The 19,109-nt window shown below is 44.8% G+C and overlaps 1 protein-coding gene across 1 annotated transcript; it reads left to right on the forward strand.

Annotated features, from left to right (window-relative positions):
* The first annotated feature begins 4,639 nt into the window (after window positions 1–4,639).
* Window positions 4,640–19,070, forward strand: LOC139820195 (uncharacterized). Its single transcript, XM_071790283.1, has 5 exons — window positions 4,640–7,172; window positions 12,404–12,447; window positions 12,530–12,662; window positions 13,623–14,033; window positions 14,420–19,070. The coding sequence occupies exons 1-5, from the start codon at window positions 7,113–7,115 to the stop codon at window positions 15,053–15,055; spliced, it is 1,284 nt and encodes a 427-aa protein (XP_071646384.1). The 5' UTR covers window positions 4,640–7,112; the 3' UTR covers window positions 15,056–19,070.
* Window positions 19,071–19,109: the final 39 nt, after the last annotated feature.

Below are 19,109 nucleotides of genomic sequence, written 5' to 3' on the forward strand. Positions count from 1 at the left end.
CTCGGCCGACGTGAAAGCACGGGTTCGCGTAAGAGCGAGAAGGATCTGACGATAAATCGATAATTCGTTGGAAAAGCATAGGTTGAAGCGGTTGAAGCTGTCGGCGAGTTTCGTTTATTTCTCTTCGATCAGCTCGTGTAGCTGGTACTGGTACAGTCCGGCGAGCAAGTAATCACCTCGTGTGCCTTGTTATGTCGAGAAATCGCCCGGTATATGAGTGATGCTTCCTCAACGGAGAGCCCGTTTCGACGCTAAAATCATTCCTCATCCGAGCCTCATCGAGTATAAGAAGCACGATCGAATATTCGTGACAGGATCCAAATACGACATTTCAATTGGCCACAACGGAATGTTTCGTTGCTTTCCCCGATAGGCTTTTGTCCTTCCTTGTAAGATGTAAGCGGTTTCAGAAAGAAGCGAAGGTTTAAGAAACCGGAAGCTAATTGAGATTTTTGTATGGGGAAAATCGGAACATGTAATATGTTGTATAAACTAGAATTTGTAATTATTTTATAAGCGCCATTTATTATGAAAAAATTCCGCGTGGATTATTTTCGCGATACTCAAGAATATTACTCAAGAATATTTTCCCGACGCCATTTCATTCTTCGTGCGTGAATAACGACGAATGCACGATGAACACACGAACGCCAGTTACATTTCAAGTTGGCGCCAATAATCATGTGCGTATTTGTGATTCATGATTCGCAATTCGTGTGTATATTAATTTGTGAATAGTGCGGAGAGAAAATTCGCCAAATTCGCATTCGCGTCAATTCGTCAGCGGAACGGTTTTTCGACGAAATTAAAATGAATCATCACGAATCAGTACGAAGTAGTAATCAAATATGAATTGCAAACGGTATGGAGGGTCCACGCTGGCGAATAATGAATTTTGTGACGAATCACTACGAATCGCGAATCGCGAATAGCGCATAATTTAGCGTCAGCTTTAACAAAATATCTACCCCGGATACACGCGTGTTGTAATATCCGATACATCTCTCGTCCGTCAGGAGTTGTTAGACGAAAAGTCGAAAAAAAACGTCGGTCGGTTCACCGTAGGGCGCATGCGTCTCGTCGCCAGGGCGCGAACCTCGGAAAGCGTTTCACGCGAAAACTATCGGCGCGATCGGGTCCGCGGGCAAATAAATGAGCATGACAAACGGTAGAGAATCGTCCGGTGAAGGTTTCATCTCGATATCTCGCGCCGTTCCCGAGATATTAAATGGCCACTTTTGGCGAGAGAGCGGCGCGCGAAGCAGGGCACGGGGCGCTCTTCCCGGCATGGCAACGCGCGCGCCATCGACATCGCTCGCGGCAGAAGCGTGTCAGGGCCTCTCGCTCCCAGCTACGAATGTAGTCTTTGTGTAGCGTGTTTGCGCTATACGCGATTTTTGAACGATATCGCGTATGATATCGATTCACACGAGGATGATTATATTTTTTTCCATTAGCTTTTGTTCCCGTCATATCTAGAATCCGTTTGTTTTAGCTGTAATTCTCTTGCTTTTTCACGAACAAGCTCGGCTTACGGAAAGAGTAAGAGGAGAGCAACATGTAGGAAGCATAACAAAAATTAACTAATTTTTTTCGGCAAACTGCGATCTGATAATAATTAAGCAAATGTATTAGATTAACGTGAAAGATTTGACAAACGAATTTCAGTGAAGCTTTCCATCATCGAGAGAGAATCCTTTCAATACCTTTTTCAAAAAACCTTCGGTTTTGCAACTTTATTTAACACGAAACTTGATGGAGAAACGATAAATTTTTTGCGCCAATAAGTAGTGCTGTATTTCATGATTAGCATTGGTTATCATAGCGGTTCGTGCACATAGGGTACGATAACGTGTTTTTCTCGATAAAAAGTGGCGCGGTAGTTCAATCGACATTTTCCATTACATGTTTGCTACTTTCGGAAAAATGACTGTATACGGCATGTATTATTATAAAAGAGTTATTAGCCGTGTCGCGATATGGTATACGTTGTAGATTACGGAATAACGAGTTCAAATCGATATCGTAACTAATTCGCGTAATTATGAGAGAACCACTGACGTTTCCGAGTCGCCTTTTTGTTTTCACATAACCGCAGTGATTTTCTCTTCTTATACATCAATTGTCGGCTGCCTTTAATTATATCGAGGAAATTCACTCAACGATATACTTAAGTTCATATAACTTTGTTAATTATTCGAAATAATTGTAAGATACAGAATCGTAAAGCAAGACTTTTCCAGTAATCGAGATACCGACAAATTCGCCCGTTATATATCTGTTTTAATCATTTCCGACATCCGTTTATTTTTTTTTTTAAACGTAGCTGCGTTTAATTGACTGTTCCGAAACAAAGTAAATACTTGAAAATATTCATTTTGATTTATAAATGTAGATCTGTTTAGTTTACGAATTTTTACGCTTGTTACATGATTGCAAACGATTTAATTCCTTCGGTGAGTTAAGCAGGTTGAACAAATCAAGCTGAACCCGCTGCGAAAAAATGGCGATAATTAATTAGTTATAATAATCAGAAAAACGTGGAGTACAGAAAATATTTTAATATTGGTTACAGCATTATTTACGATACGTTTTGCGAGCCGTGGAGTGTCATGATGTATAACCTGAATAATTGCTAATATTTTCGAGTTCTCAAACAGAGAATACGATATATTTTATGAGGCACTTGTACATTTCCGACCTTATATTCCATGCATGAGAATTGTGTACTCAAGCAGGATCTGATCATCACTTGATTAACAATTCAACACAAATTTAATCAGGTCCGATACTACTCTATACAGTCTGACATAGTTTAAACATGTAACACTTCGCACGTATCGAATCCAGTTCGAAATATTCATACCTTATTCAACATATGTAACGCATTCTATTGTAACATTTGATCACGAAGTTAGCTGTAATGTATCTGCGTAAAAATCTATTATCTGCAATTGCAATAGAATGGAACATCGCGATAGGCACGAAGTGAAGTAGGCGAGGCGCGGTAAAAAAGCCGCGATTAATGACGTGCGCGACGGCGACGGCGACGGCGGGCGTCGACGTCGTCGAGGAACAAAGGGGAACGTCGCGTCGGTCCGGCCCGAGCGAAGGCGGGGAAGGCGCGGGGGGGCGATCGTGCGTACTCATACACGCGACACGCCATCTACGTGGACCTGACTCCGGCGTGTATTCCAGGGTTGCGCAATTCGGCGTAGCTTACGCCCGCGTGCGCGCGCGCGCGCCGGACACAACGGCGGCCAAAAGCGCGGAGAAATGCGTGTTGTGTCGCCCAGGCGCTTTCCAATTTACGCATCGCTCGCGGGGTTGCGCAGCGTTTCGTGCACGGCGATTGATTGCGCTCCGAAGGGAGGCGAATCTCGTAACGGAGGGAGCGCCCGAGTAGGTGGAGCGGGCGGAGGGGCTGACAGGGGGTAACGGGGGAAAGAGAGCGGGAGCGTGGAACTCCGAAAGGGGGTACGCGCGAGCACGAACGAACGGCGCGAAACGGGAGCGACGGAGAGATGACACGCGAGAACGAAGTACGGGAAGGGTTGGGGGAGAAAGAGGGCTGTGCGAGGTCGGCGGGCGCAGGAGCCGGGAAAGATATGAACACAAAGAGAACGAGAAAAGGGAAGAGGTGCACGGCCGGCGGGAGGGAGAAGGAGAGCGAGAGGAAGAAACAATGAATAGAGCGAGAGTACGGGAGAAGAGAATCGCGCGCGCAATGGTCGTGGTAATGCTCGTGGAAAGAAGCGGCATCGCCGCACGGCTACTTGGCTCTCCAGGGCCAGGATATTTCAATACCGACGGTGGTCGGCCACCGACGTGGGACTGCATACGAGGAGGGGGAGCGCGGCGGCGGCGACGACGACGACGACGACGGCGGCGCGGCGCGGAGCAACGCAACCCACGTATATATCATGTGCATACGTGTGTGCGCGCCTCATGTGCCTATATACACGCGCGCGGCTATATACGTCCCCGTCGCCCGTCCGCGTCCCTCGTCTATGTGCCCGCCCTTCGCGGCCGGTACACACGCTTCGCGTCTCGTACGATTTTACACGGTCGTTCGGCGACGAGGAGGCAGAGAGAGAAAAAGACAGAGAGCCCTCGGCGGCACGGTAGCCGCGCTCCGCTATTCGGCTTTTCCTGCGTCAGGGGAAGTGCGAGAGGGGTCAAGGGGAAGGGGTTCTGCCACTTCTGCCTCTCTGTCTCTCTTCTCGGCGTGGAGAGGGGGCAAACTCTCTTACCGAGAGAAACACCGGAGACTTTACTCAAACGCGATGGTCCGGGGGAGAATGGGGAGGGGAAAGGGAGAGCCCGAACGTGGCCGACGGGTTCGTCGGTAATGCCCGCCTTCGAGAGACGTCGAGGGGAACCGGACTGGGCCGTGCCAGGCGGCGATTGGACGCGCGAAACGAGTGGGGCGCGGGACCGCGGTGGCGCCTCGTAGGCTCCGCCAATCGGGCGCTCTCGCCGGGAGTTTTTTATCCCGCTATTTACGCCGAGGACGGAGAAGACGGTTCCCCATATTCCTCCCGCCCTACCCGCCGACCGTGGTATCTCGCTCGCACCCGGGCGGCGGGCACTCTCCGTCCCGTTCGCGCGCGCTCTCCCTGTGCGTCCGTCGGCGCAGGAGAGGACACTCTCGTTTCGGGATCCGTTGAGGCAGCACGCGTATCGCTCTCTCCACGGGACAGGATAGAAAAGTGTCGGTTGTGCGTTACGCGCGTATCGCTCTTGTGTTTTCACGGAAACTCGGTGAAACGGCGCGCACGCTTTCGCTTCGTTTTCGAACGTGAGCGTGTTCCGAGCCGCCCGCAGGGATACACGATACACAGGCGCCTTACTACGAACCGTGGTGCGCGCTGGTGTGTGCGCGCGTCGAATATACAGTGGACGTGTACGTGTGTGTATGTGTGTGACAGAACGTCGCAGGAGGATGCGGCGTTGCCGGATGTAATAGGCGCGAATACGCGTACGTAGCGTACTGTACGGTGCGCGGCGGCGAGGCCGCCGAGGAGAGGAATAGGGACGCGCGCGCGTCCGACGGAAAGGGAGAGAGAGCGTGCGGCGTCGTCGATCGATCGATTTCGACTTGTTCGCCGGAGGTGGAAAATCGTCGAGCTGTTAGCGTTTGCCGCCGTATAGCCGCCGCGCCACACCGCCACGCCGCCGTGCGTATTCGCGAGAGAGCATCGGTTGCGGCGATACGCCACGGTGACATTTGCGGTGCGGTGCTATCGATGAAACAGGCTTGGCAACGTCGCGCTCTGCCCTCGCACACAAACGCGCGCGCGTATACACGTACCTAGAAGGGAACTTGGGGTGGCTGGCTGGTTGGCTGGCTCGCTGGCTGGCAGGCAGGCAGGCAAGCAGGCTAGCGGACAGGCAAACAGGGCAGGCCAGGCAGACGGCTTTCTTGTTCCGAGGACGGTGCTCCTGGTCGCGCCGTCTCTCTTTCCTACCTCCATTGCGCTTACTCTTCCTCTCCCCCGGCCCCTCTTGCCTCCTCTCCCTTGTCTCGGTCAACTCAATTGCGCTCTCGTTCTCTCCCTTTCTCCCTCCCTCTCCTCGGCTTCTCTCTTTATCTCTTTCTCTCTCTTGCGCGCGCGCGCGCGTTCATGCCGCACGTACCGTTGAGAGCTTCTCCCTTCCCCTGCCGTGCTCTTTCTCTGCCTCTCTACCCCCTCTCCCCACCTTACCTCGAACGAATCGGGCGAGTCCACTAGGCTTGCGAGGGGTGTTCGGCAGACCTCGTCTCTAGTCGGCCTCGATCCGCAGAGTGCGTTAGACGCCGCGAGTCGATCGCTCCGGTACACGGACATACGCGAGCGGTAGCATACGCGAGTACGTCGTGGGGCCCGCGAATGCCATTGCGCGTTACCTGCGCATAGCCGCGGCCCGCGGCAGCCCGTATTGCGGCCAATTTGCCCGTTCAGCCTGGGACGCACTCGATCAGCGTATATCCGTACGACGGCCATGTTTGGTGTTTACGACGTGAGGGGGAACCGCTGACGTCACACGGGACGAGAGCGCGAGCGGCCGATCTCGCCCGAACGAACGCGACCGGGCGGCTACGGGCGACGGACGACGGGCGGCAGCAGCGACAGGCAAGCCGAACCGACGACGACGACGAGGAGGAAAAACGTGCCGCGCCACGCCGGTAGCCCACCACCGATACGCGTCGCGCGCGCCCGCGCACAACGAGCGCCGTCGTCGAATAAGGAACCACGACACGGGCAACCCGTGCGATAGAGGACCGGCGTCGCGTCTCGTGTATGCGTGCGTATACTTACGTACGCTCGCGTAGCGCGAAACTGGAATCGCTCACCGGGCGCCGCTGTCCGGCTCCCTCTTTTCCGATGGGACGCGCGAACCCGCCGATCTCGCTCGCCGTGGTCACCGCCGCTACTGGCTTTTCAAAAAACATCGCGCGCATCGTCACTTTCTTCCCCGGTTTCTCCGCCGTCACGCCGCTAGCGTTCTCTCTGTAAAAACGCACTTGCCGCCCGCGACCGATCGTTTCGCCGGAAAAAGGAGTAGCGATCCGGGCGATGCCGAGCAACGTTACACGGCTCTATCGGACGACGACGGCGACGACGACGACCCGTCGTGACTGACAACGCGTGTCCGACGATGCGCGACGCGGAGTCGCGAACGAACTGACTCGATCGTCAACTCGAAGATACGATCGCGCCACGTGGTGATCGCGCACGTGTCCCACACACGTCTCCAACTGCACGCAGCGCATGCCGGTATCGTCCGCTTCCTCTCGCTCAAAGGTGCCGCGATCGATCGGAGCGGACGATCGTCATCTCTCGCGCGACGCAACGTACGACGCGCACGTGCACCCAGTGATCGCACTCGACTTACACCCGCGAACGCGCTCGCGTCTGTGTTGGTGTCGGTGTGTACACATACGCGCGTGTCTGTGATCGATCCGTCTGTGCCGCCGGTGTGTTGTTTGTCGTGCCGGTTTTTACATATGGTGTTTCGCGGGATACCTAGCGCGATACGCAGCCACAAGCCGAACGGGGACCGAACGAGGATCGTCCGGGTTAACTACATCCAGGATTAAGGACATCGCTCCGTCAAAGCAGAGAACCATGGAGCTGGGTGACAGAGTTTACGCCGCGGAGCGGATCACGAAAAAGAGGGAAAAGCGGGTTAGTATCGCGCGCGGCCGCCAGGTGGCGCCACCAGCCGGAATCCGTCCGCGCGCCGTTACCGCCCCTCTATCTCTCCCTCCTCCTACCTCGCACCTCTTATCTCTTTTTTTCTCTCTTTCTCTCTTTCGCTGACAGCCGGCTTCGCGCGGCTGCCGCTTCCTCCACGACACTCCACACGGCTCCGGCGATATCGGACATTGTGTGCGCCGACAGATACTGGGCCCTCCCCTGTTACCTGCCGTAACACAATGCCGTTCACGTCGCGTACTCCCGTCGAATCGCGAGAGCACGCATCACGGAGCATCGATCGTCGCCGATCCACCAACGGTTTTTTTTTTTCCCCATCGGCGAGATTATCGATTCGCTCCCGTTAACGAAATTCCGCGATTCCGCGCCCGTTACGCTCGCGACACCCGTTGACGCGAAGAATAATAACGGCGTGACCCTTTCGAAACGTTCTCCGTTATTTCGAACGTAAAACGAAGGCTGCGAGAACGGTGAGAGGGAGTAAAAAGCGAATAGAGAACTTTCCTCGAAAGGCGGCTCGTTTCTAGCGCGCGCGATAAGATCTCGGAGCAGCTCCGATTATCATGTATATTTTTTTTCTTATTCATCTCCACCGTGCGCAGCTCACGATTGAAGAAACGTTAGGCACCGCCTCTGAATAGGTTGCGTCTAATAAATGGTTGCTCGCATCTGCTAAAGGCGATACAAATAATCACGTAATCGTGTAGGGAGGAACTTTTCCATTCGTCGTTGCGCGCTTCATTGAAACGTTAATATGATGATCTCGGCTCGGAGAATACGTGAATAAGTTTGCTCGCGTCTCGTATTATTGTCCTCGGTTAACCAGCAGATTGAGCGAAAGATCGCTGGTAAAAGGAGCTATCCCAATCACGCATTCTGACACGGACTATACAATTTCTGGTTAACGGGAGTCTCCGGAGGCGGACGACGACGGTGGGCTCGCTGACGGATAGGAGAAAGGCTTGCCGTGCGCGACATGGCGATCAGCTGGTAGCGACCGGTGGCGTGTTTCTATGAAATGTGCGCGCCGTCACGACTCTACGCCGCGAATGTAAAACTCCCCGTAAAATTCCTCGCGAGACTCGCGTAAACTGTCTCCCCGTCTCTCACTCGGAAATCGCGAAGAAGATAAACTTGTCGGAACGTAAACTTGCCGGGTCGTGAATTAAGTCGCGCGATAACGTCGTGGAACAATGCGAAATCGCCTTAACCCTTTGCGGGTCCTGTGGACTCGACATAGCGCTTCGCGCCAGAGTCTTCCGCATGATTCTTCAGGCATTTAAATCGCCGCACGATTGCAATCTCGGCAAGCTACGTTCGTGGAATCTTCATAAATCCCCTCAAATAACAACACAGACTCTTTGATTCGTATTAAGCCCGCATCAGGCTATGAAATTTGATCAATCGGAGCAAAGTTCATTAAACTTGAAATTAATTTTCTTTGTTCTGATTGATTAAATTTCAATCCAGTCTCACAATCTCAATAATGTGATACGGGCTTTAGACTCGCCGGTTGGGTTAAAACGAGGACGAGAATGACGAGATACATGATCTTCGGTTTATTTGTGACAAATAATTTGAATCGCTGGGAAACGACGTTAACTTCGCGCCGAAACTGACGGGCTACTTGGAGGAAAGACCTTACGATTTTTTATTCGGGTCGCATCCGCGAGATTTCCTTTCTTTCGATGCAATTGGAAATTATCCCGCGTCGTCTGCTTCGTATGCCATATCAAGTCGCCGTTTCACCGTCCGGTTTCGAAAACCGAACAAACCGATCGCTCGCGAGGCGACTAGCCGCCGCGCGTATAACGTGTTATAAAGCGTATTTTCTCCCCGTGAATCGATGACACCGATTGTTACGCTATCGACAAGTAACAATATCGGGTAACCGGCGTCCTGCGAAGGGACGACAACCTGCTCCGCGTTATCACGTCGATCACGTTCGTCCCCGCCAGCTTCATTCGTACTTAAGGGCTTCATTCGCGCCGCGTTTTGCGACGCGGACGTATCGCGCGTGTCATTGTTTTCCAACTGTCACGTCTGTGCATCGCGATGGGGCAGCGGCGTGCCGTTTCTGTCATTGGCCCACCGCCAATGGGTGAGTTGCCCGTGGTAGTACATCGAGCCGGCCGTGCTATCGACCGTTCTCCGCGTCGCGAGACGGTTTCGAAAATTCACATTTGTTTTCCATCCGCTCGAGCGAGATCTCTCTTTTTTTCTCGTATTTTGATCGATTTTAGAAATCCGAGGACATCAACCGATAAGGTCGTATTATGTACCGGACATGCTGAAGATTACGAAGAGGATTACGAATTGGAAATTAGAATTCGATTATTCAGATAACTTTAATCTCAGTCTGATTTGCCGGACTCTGTCCTGATTGGTCCTGATGGATTTCTAATTAAAAACTCCACTGTAAAAATTTGAAAAAGATACGTTTTTTTTTTTTACAATTTACATTTCGGAAATTTTTTTCATGGAACAGTGAGTAATAGAATTTATTGTGCGATTGGAAAATTGATGAAATTAATAAGTAATTTTTTCTCAAAACTGCATTTTTCAAGATGGTGCTTCTGATACTTTTTAAATCAAATATTTTAACTTGGATACGCGCATATTTTTAGATATATTTTTTATCTGATCGATTGACGGTTTTTTTGACAGTTTTTACTAGCAAGATAATAATCATCTTTTGAAAATTTTACATCTTTTCTTATGTAGATGGTTATGAATATAAAAAATAAGGAAAAACTTGACTTTTTAAAGAACAGATTGCTTGAAGTAAGGCTACCATTTAATCTGAATTTTTTAATCAACATTTTTATAACTTGTATTGACTTATATCGACAATCATAAAGATTGTCAATATATATTTAATATCTATTAATAGATATTAAAGCACAAATATTAATTTAACATTTTTTTCTAATTTTCAAATAAGAAAATTTTAAGATTGTCCCATTTTTCAATTTGCAAGATTTAGTGAAACGTGATGTTTAATCTAAGAATTTAACAAATATATTAATAGAAGAAAAGAACTGAATTTAGTCTAAAACTATATGAATGAAGAAAAAATTATCATTAATATTGAAATTATCGTATATTGAATTAATGCGATTTCTTTCATTCCTTTCCCTGATAACATTTGTGGTTTAATACGTGAATTTGCGTGCATTTCAGAGCATATTCAAAGCGTGAAATTCCGATTTAATTGTTCACGTATCACGGCTGTTAATTATCCGAGAAACCATTATTACTGTTATATTATTAATTATTATTGCTATTCATCAAATATTGATACGTCGAACCGCGAAATATCATCTCTAGCTGTTTTGAAACAGCGTTGCGGTTTCTCGAACAATCCAATAGTCATTAACGCGCGAGTATTTAAACAGGAAGCATGCATCTCGAATATGCGCCCGATGATACGCGAGCAAATTCATGCATTAGGCATTTATGACTCCGTATGTACATACATACGTTTACTTCATACATTTATTACGTAAAGCTTACTAATTCCATACATTTGTTACTTAAAACTTACTGAAGTCATTACACTGACTTAACCCTTAGCTGGCACACTTCACCAGAATCACATAGCTGGCACTCTGGGGCCGTTTCAGACCCCACCACTAAAATGCTTGCTGCGAGGAAGCTATTGATTTTTTTTTACTTCAAAAAAATTCCAAGATAGTCTTTGAATGTTGTTTTAGCAAATGTCATAGGTTATTTTGATAAAATGTAATATTAAGTATGACAAAAATTGAAGAACGTAAAAGAAAACGAAAAAATGATTGTTTTTATTTATTTTTTTTTTTTCGCGGGGAAATCTACCGGCCAGTACTGACTGGTAGCCCCCTCGCTGTAAGAGGGGGAAGACCCCCCCGCCTCCGGGAGCGGGGCGAGGGGAGTGTCGGATTCTTATACCGACTAAAACCCCGCAGGTGTTCTTCGCGGCACGTTTTTCGCGTTGGAGAGGGGGCCCCGGGAAACGCACTGATTCGTCCGGGACTTCATTAAAAAATTCTCAATTCTTATATTTTAACTCTTCCATTTTTTAGTACCATTTTTGTATTATAGGGAGGCTTAAATTGGAGCTGAACTAGGCTGGGGCGTTTAATACCCCTCAGTGCCAGTAAGGGTTAACTCAGTTTTCCTCATCACTTTTTCCTTCTTAACGCTGTCATGCAGTTTGTTCTTTTCGTTCTTTTACCCGTGTCATCAAGAGATCCGTCGATCTTTGAATACAAATATTTAATCTCGCGCGCTTATCTCTCCCTGACTTCAACTCATTGAATGACGGCGAAACGAGCTTTCACCGATCTCACCCGGTTCGATCTGTCCGACGATTGACAAAACATGTATGAAGGATCGATCGTAACGGCGCGTCTCCCGCGTCGAATTAATTATCCCGCCGTGATGGCCTATAATTACGCGTCCCGATAAGCGAGTCGGTTCCTACAGATTGGCCGATCTTATCGACGTTACGATCCGTCCGGCGTACGCACGGCGCGCAACACGTGGACGCAACGACGTAATTCTGACGTTGATGCGTAGCTGGTACGGGATAATGGTAGATCTAATTACGAGCAAATGTGAAAGTGATTAATGCGCGATTACATGCGTCAGTGGCGGTTGCGCGTGGAGCGGTGCTGCAGGGATCGAACGTCGCATCGCGAAACACGATGTTTGCGATGTTTGTAGACATAATATACGTGGGTCAGAAAAATGTAAACGTCCTCCGCTCGTAGATTTTTCTCTCGTTCCCGTTTTATTCTCTTTTTCCCTTCAATTGTCGCTATTTTATACGACGTTAATATTTTACACGGATACCTATGTTTCTCTCTCTCGCGTTTTTCGAAATATAGCAGTTTGATTGCAAATTCTCGCGGACAGACAGATATCCACGGTGGTGACGCCGCGATAATTGAGAATAATGAAACGACAACTCGCGCCCGCTTCCTCACGTGTCGCTCGACGCGGTGACGCTTATCGTATTTGCAATTGTATTAAATGATTCAATAATTTCTCTTCGTGCTCTCATATTTCGGCTTGAATCGATATTCGTGAATTTTTGCCGCGAAGCGGTCCGCAGTTTGATCTCTCGGTCGTTCATTAAAACGCACGTGTTCACGTTGTACGATTTGACAATTATGGTCGACGATCGTAGAATTTAATCGTTCTTTCCTTGTTTTTAGGGCAAGATCGAGTACTTTGTCAAATGGAAAGGATGGAGCAAAAAGTGAGTACGAAATCGGAGATTTGTCGTTAGACGGAAGGAACGACGCTCGTAATTGGAATGTGCAATTTCTCTTGTGTTTCAGATATAACACATGGGAGCCGGAAGAAAATATTTTGGATGTCAGATTAATCGAATTGTACGAGGAGAATCAAAAGAACGCGGAAGTAGTAGTGCCCACCACCAGAAGGCCAAGGCGAAGGGATACTAGATACAGTGTAAGAAAAAAACTATATACATTTAAACTATATACATTTGCTTCGTATAAATATTTAACTATTCTGAATAAATTGCGGGATAAATTTTATTAACTTTTTCATTTATACGTATAGTTTGTAACGTTTTTCTACGTAAGTCAATTTCATTAATCAAAGAATATTGTGACATTTTTTTTTTTATCAAAGAAAGATTTTATTATAATAATGAGTGATAAGAAACATAAAGAGAGGAAAAATGTGGGCAAAAATAAGGGACAATTTGTGAAAATAAAAGTGAAGCAGCGCACTCACAATATTATCAATGCTACAAAGAAAAGATTCAATAAGGTAAGGTTACAGAAACATAATATTATTAATTAAATAACTGGAAGAACAAGATAATTGGCATTGTAACTGTAATTTATATTTTGGTAAAGGAGTCTGATTTTGCAAATTATCCAGTTTTTAATGGACATCGACTTGTAGAAATTAAAATGCTTGCAGCTGAACTGTGATGTACTGTCATAAACCGTACGTGATGAACTGAAGTGTGACATGAGCGCACAGCTTGCAGCGTTGCCAAATAATTCCTTGAAAGTCGCCATTAAAAATATTCATCTATAAACCACATTTCAAGTCAACTTTGAACATAAATATTTTGTTTAAATATTCGGTGACTCTGTATTTTTATCGGCACTATCGAAAGTATAGAGTTTAGCGAATATGTAGCGCAGTTAATATTTAATATCTTAAAATATTTGATAAACAAATTATTACATTGAAATGTGGAAAATACTTTTTCGATAACGTCACATATAAAATATCGAATTTTCAAAGTCATAATTTTTCTTTATATGTTCGGTAATGTGGTTTAATTTTTTTTCTGGCGTAAAGATATGCATTTTAACTTTCTCGTACCAAAAAATCAGTTAGACGTGTTTTCTTGCGCATAACTTAATTGACGACAATCCTTATTTTCAGGAACAACTGTCTAATCTTGTTGTCGATGAGGAGCCCGGCGGAGACGAAAGGGTGGGCGAAGACAGTCAGGATGAATCGACAACAGGCAGCACTTCGGCGTCTCGTTTAAATCCAGTAGCCCCCGACGAGGACACCCTCCCAAGTTCCTTAGACAGCCATGAGTCTCCAACGCCGCCAGAGTTGGCATCGGCATACAGCGTCGATTCTGACAGTTCCAACAGCAGTATGGATACTCCCCTATTGCCTAGAAAAGAACGTATGAAAAGGAAGGCTGAGGTCCTTAGTGCTCAATCCGGCAAAATCGGCGTGACGATTACTACGAGCAGTCCTAGTAGTGGCAGTGGTAGTCCACCCCCGAGCAAAGTTCCTCGGTTATTGCCTTTAAAAAACAACCCCACAAATCCTTATCACGTAAGTTTCGACAATTTGTGCGATAAATTATTGTCGCCGCGTTGAACGCCATGCTAAAATTAAATTATGACATTACGGGATGTTTTAATTTTCTACATGCTATAAAAAATTCAAAATATATGAATGAGACAGTTAAACTAGCTAATGTGTGTTGCATCAAAAAGTTAAATGTCTGATACATACAAAACTCACGTAACTTGCGTACATAAATTGTAATCCATTTAGATTAGATAAAAGGACCCATTTTAGATAGAAGAATAAAAATATCATTGACAGACACACATAACGCTCAAGAAAGAAATAATTGAAAATGTTAACCACAAATGACTTTTGGTGTTGCGTCTTCCTAGTTGATATAGAAGCAACATATTTTTTTTACGTTACAGAGTCACAAAGCCAATGGTCAAAATCAGAGAAGGCCGTCATCCTCCAACAATGTGAAGTCAACACCAGAGGAACCTCTGCCGGCAGTGCCGACGACGCCGGCACCGGCAGTACAAGACAAAAAGCGTCCTGAAGCTGATGTACCTCATGGTCCGCCACCCTCTCTTCCACGTGCACCGCCAGCACCGCTGTCTCCTCAGATAGATACACCTTTGGAGCAAGTTGCAACGAAGAAGAGGCAGTTATCGGAGCAAAAGCAAGACAAAGCGAACGCGGTTGCTGCGGACAAAGCCAACGGTCACAAATCACCTAGCCCCACGGACTCTTACACTAATAACAATAGGTTACCCACTGTCGTGAATGGACACCACAGCCCTAACAATAACAATAATAACAATAACAATAACAACAACAATAATAATAATACTAGTTCAAACGTCAAGCAAACCGAGATTCCGAAGTCAGAGATCTACGTTCCACTCACAAATCCCGGCACGGATTATTGGCACGCGAGAAATCCCGTGGCTGATCAAGTGTTTATCACAGACGTTACCGTTAATCTGAAGACCGTTACCATCAGGGAATGCAAGACTGAAAAGGGTTTCTTTCGAGAGAGGGATCCTAAAGAAACTCTTTGAGCTTCAAGAATGATAATCATCATTCTTGACGGTCCTGCATCGGGAATATCCGCTCTAAGTTGTATTGAATCACAATGTGTAAATATAAATTATTTTCGCTCCTCGGATGTTAAGACGAGGATGTAATCATGATATCAAGGAAGTTTTCTAGCAATGAGTAAATGAGTGACGACGTCACTCAATGTTGCTATGAAAATGACGAAAGCAGTCGGGCATCGCGCAAAGATCTGTACAATCTTGAGGCACCGATTGGAGTCTCAAGAACATCGAATAGACGCTGAAACCAAATACGGTCAATCAGAGTTCGATATGAAAATCCGCGAATCTTTTTTCCAAACTGAAAATTGATCGGTGTGTCCAGACGTGCGATTCTGTGTAAATTGATTGTAAAGACTAGACGACGTCGGTATGACAAGTTCATTACCGTATATACATCATACCTGCTATCACGACATATTTTAAAATGCTTGGTAGATTTTAACCACACGCTGAAGATCTGGAAAACATTAGAGGATGTATCTTCTAGTTGATTTTATCATTTGCTTGTCTTAGAACGCTAAGAGAATGCTATAAAGTAAAATCTTAGCTTTCGTTTTTACACTACGGGATATATATTATTATACGAGATATACCTAGGAAAAAAAAAGTATTTTTCTAATTCGTTTTTAGAATATTGAAACTGCTTCGCGGAAGCGATTGGGGGGTGGGAGACGTTCCGAGTTATTTTGAAGGAAAAAAAGAAAATAGTTTTTAATACAATGTTGTATCCATTCATCAATGAATTTTTGCTATGTACTGGGAAATAGAGTATCGCGAAAGAAAAATGTGTAAATTAGATTTCGAATGTACGTAAGAAAGTGTATGATTCAAGAATTTCGGACGATTACAAGATATCATGTTATTCACAGAAAGGCACAATTGCGCACAGTATTTCACTATCAGTGATGTTGCGTTTTCTCGGTTTCAATTCAGCTAATTTGTGGTATCCGTTTGACGACAGATGCATTTCCGTATGATCGAGTGCTTTGTTCAATTTTGTGTTATTTTTCGTGTATAATTAAGTATTTTTTATTTAGTGTAGGACGTCCCGTATATATCGATTGACAGTCCCGCAAGATCATTGCATATCTCTTAGTGAATCTATTTTATTTGTGGATTCTGATCAAGCATCACCAAATGGACGCCTCTTTTGATCATAAAGGCGCGTCTCGAACGTTGAAATCAGTACAACAATCCAAATCTGATTATATTCCAAGCTTACACGCTACTCAGAATTCTGTTACCTCGTTTTAGCGATGCTGCATGGTGCATTTTGCACGCGCGCTTTCATAGTTATGGTGATATAGTTTAATCTATATTATCAATCCAAGATTGACATCGGCCAATCTTTCTCATTATCACTACTTCGTCTACAGTGCGTCACCCATTCTTTCCCGTGGTAAACGCTCCTATCACGCAGCAGAGCTTAAGACTGTTTTGTGATGATATAAATGAGAAGATTCTATTCTTTGATTTGTGAGAATAAATCTATAAAACTTTAGTAAGAAAAATAATTAGAAAGAAATTTTGATTTACGGATGGCTTGTAACGCCATGATTGACGTGTCTCAGCAGATTGATATTGCTTTCTTTCTCGAATTCAAGAAACAACGTATTTTGATACATTTTGAAAAAAACGTACTATACAGTGTACCACATCCTCCTATTCTTTCTTATATATTTTTTCTTATTTTCTTTTTAATTATTTTTCTTATTAAAAATTGATTTTTTCTCCAATTGTTAAGTTCTCTGATTGAGCTCGTTCATTTGATTCTATACGGAGCAAATCCCGTGCACTGCAGTGTGATAGAAGCCACGTAAGAAAGAATAAAGAATCCTAATTACTGAGTTAAATTCGAAACAGATCGAGGAATATGTTTGAAGACAAAAAGAGATTGTAAGAATACAGGTACACATATACAATAAGCTAGTAATTTTCATCGGCTACCGATATGACAGGAATCATATCCAAAAGATGTTCTGTGCGCCTAGTAAAGATCAATCATCCATATAGTTTCGCTGGTTTCGCGTCTATCAAAATGAACCCTTGCGTTTATTTGCGAACGAATGAAATGTTTCACATAGGCCAGTATTCATAGTCAGATATTATATTTAAGATCGTCTTAAGTTTGAGTCTCCATCCAGCCAATAAAATGATCGTATAACATCTAAAAACATTACTTAAGACGATCTTGAAATAAGAACTTTGAGTACCGGCCATATACTCCTTTCTCGCGTATTTATACCAACGGAAATTGGGCGAAATTATACCGGTGTCAATCCTTGGTTTAGTTTCCTGACGCGTGTATTGGGCACGTAAGGTAAAGATACCAATACCCGGACACTTAAGCATAGGAAATGTACCAATACCTGGACACGTATCTGTGTCTGGATACCTTTAAAAAAATATAAATTTATGAAAATAAACGTTTGGATATTATAACTGAAGTTTCAAACTACAAGAAAAAATACTTTTATCTTTGATTTTAATTCGCGTTACACTTATAAATAATAATAAAGGTGTCCGGATATAGGTACATGTCCGGATATTGGTACCTTTACCTTACAGCATCGCTGAAGCGCGGTTACTTGATGGAGCGGCATACGACAGCGCGGAGTAGGACCCCTGCTGTGAACAGCGTTATATTAAAGAAAAAAAGAAGTTTCTCAGGTTAAATATATATTAAATGCGTAGGATTTAATATATATTTAATATGCATATATATAATATGTTAAATTTAAATATATACGTTGCTTATTTATTGTAACTAATACGAAGATTTTTAGATTTGTACATCCTTAATGTAGCTGTAATTAGACTGTACATGCGCGGTGTGTCTCGTTTGAGAGCGCAGCGTGATCGGTACAACGTTATGTCCTGCGTTTAGCACGCTATCGCATCAGATTACTGTATCCCAACGACCGTACCGTTGGGATCCGGCGAGGTTTTAGAGTAATTTATCAAAAAGGGAAATTCCGACGACTTCTTCTTGGACGACAAAAGAAATAGATCTGTGTGTGCGTGTGTTTGTTTCTTTTTTTTTTAGACGCGGCCACTTGCGTAAAATTAGATTGACACATTCGTTGCGGTTATCAATGCAGAAGATTGAGGTATACATTTCAATTGTTGTGTAATTTAAACCACTGTATATATACATATGGAAAGCGTTTTCCTGTAAAAAAAAATTGTACATAACTGGATGAAACTTGTACGTTTCGCCGTAGCGGGCGGAACGCGTGAGACGGATGGCTTATATAAATCTTTGAATTATCAATTGTACATAGAGAAAGAGAAGCGGAAACCCCTCCCCCTACCCCTTTAGTTGTAAACGTAAAATTGCAACTAATAGGTCTATACATATATAGAGAGAGAGGAATCCTTTTCTTAGCTTTAGAACTTCGAGATAGACTGTGCGCGTACCTTCGATATTGTTTCTGTACTTATAAATATATTCAGACTACTTATACGATTAAAGGAGGAAAAGAGAAGAAAAAGGGAGAGAAAAGAAGGACACGAAACGATAACGCAGTGACTACGCAGGCATATACGATACGTGAACCCCGGTAGCACCAAATTCAACGGTAATTTTAGTTCTGTCTGGTACAGATTCCTTATATTTCAATAAAATCTCTACTTGAAGTCAGGCTGTTTCTAGATCCTAGATCATTTCTTCCTCGCGAATCTGTGGCACTCGCGCGTGCCGTAGTGTCATACATTTGCCTTGTATAATATAATAAGTAAGTATAATATAATACAATAAGTTACGCATAACTCGTATATTGCCTTGTACATAATAATTATACACAATTCGTACAATAGTTGCATACAATTCGTCTTTTCGACCCGTGAACTTTACGAACTTGAGCAAAAAAAAACAGTGATGTGATCATGACGAGAAGTGAGACGACAGTTTCCATTTATTTCTTCTATATATACCTTTTAATTAACTAGTGAATAAAAAATACTTTACAACAGAGCTGGGACTTGGTTGAACATTTCGAGCCGATTTCGTTGT

The sequence above is a fragment of the Temnothorax longispinosus genome, chromosome 1 (assembly GCF_030848805.1).
Source record: "Temnothorax longispinosus isolate EJ_2023e chromosome 1, Tlon_JGU_v1, whole genome shotgun sequence".
Taxonomy (NCBI): Eukaryota; Metazoa; Arthropoda; class Insecta; order Hymenoptera; family Formicidae; genus Temnothorax; species Temnothorax longispinosus.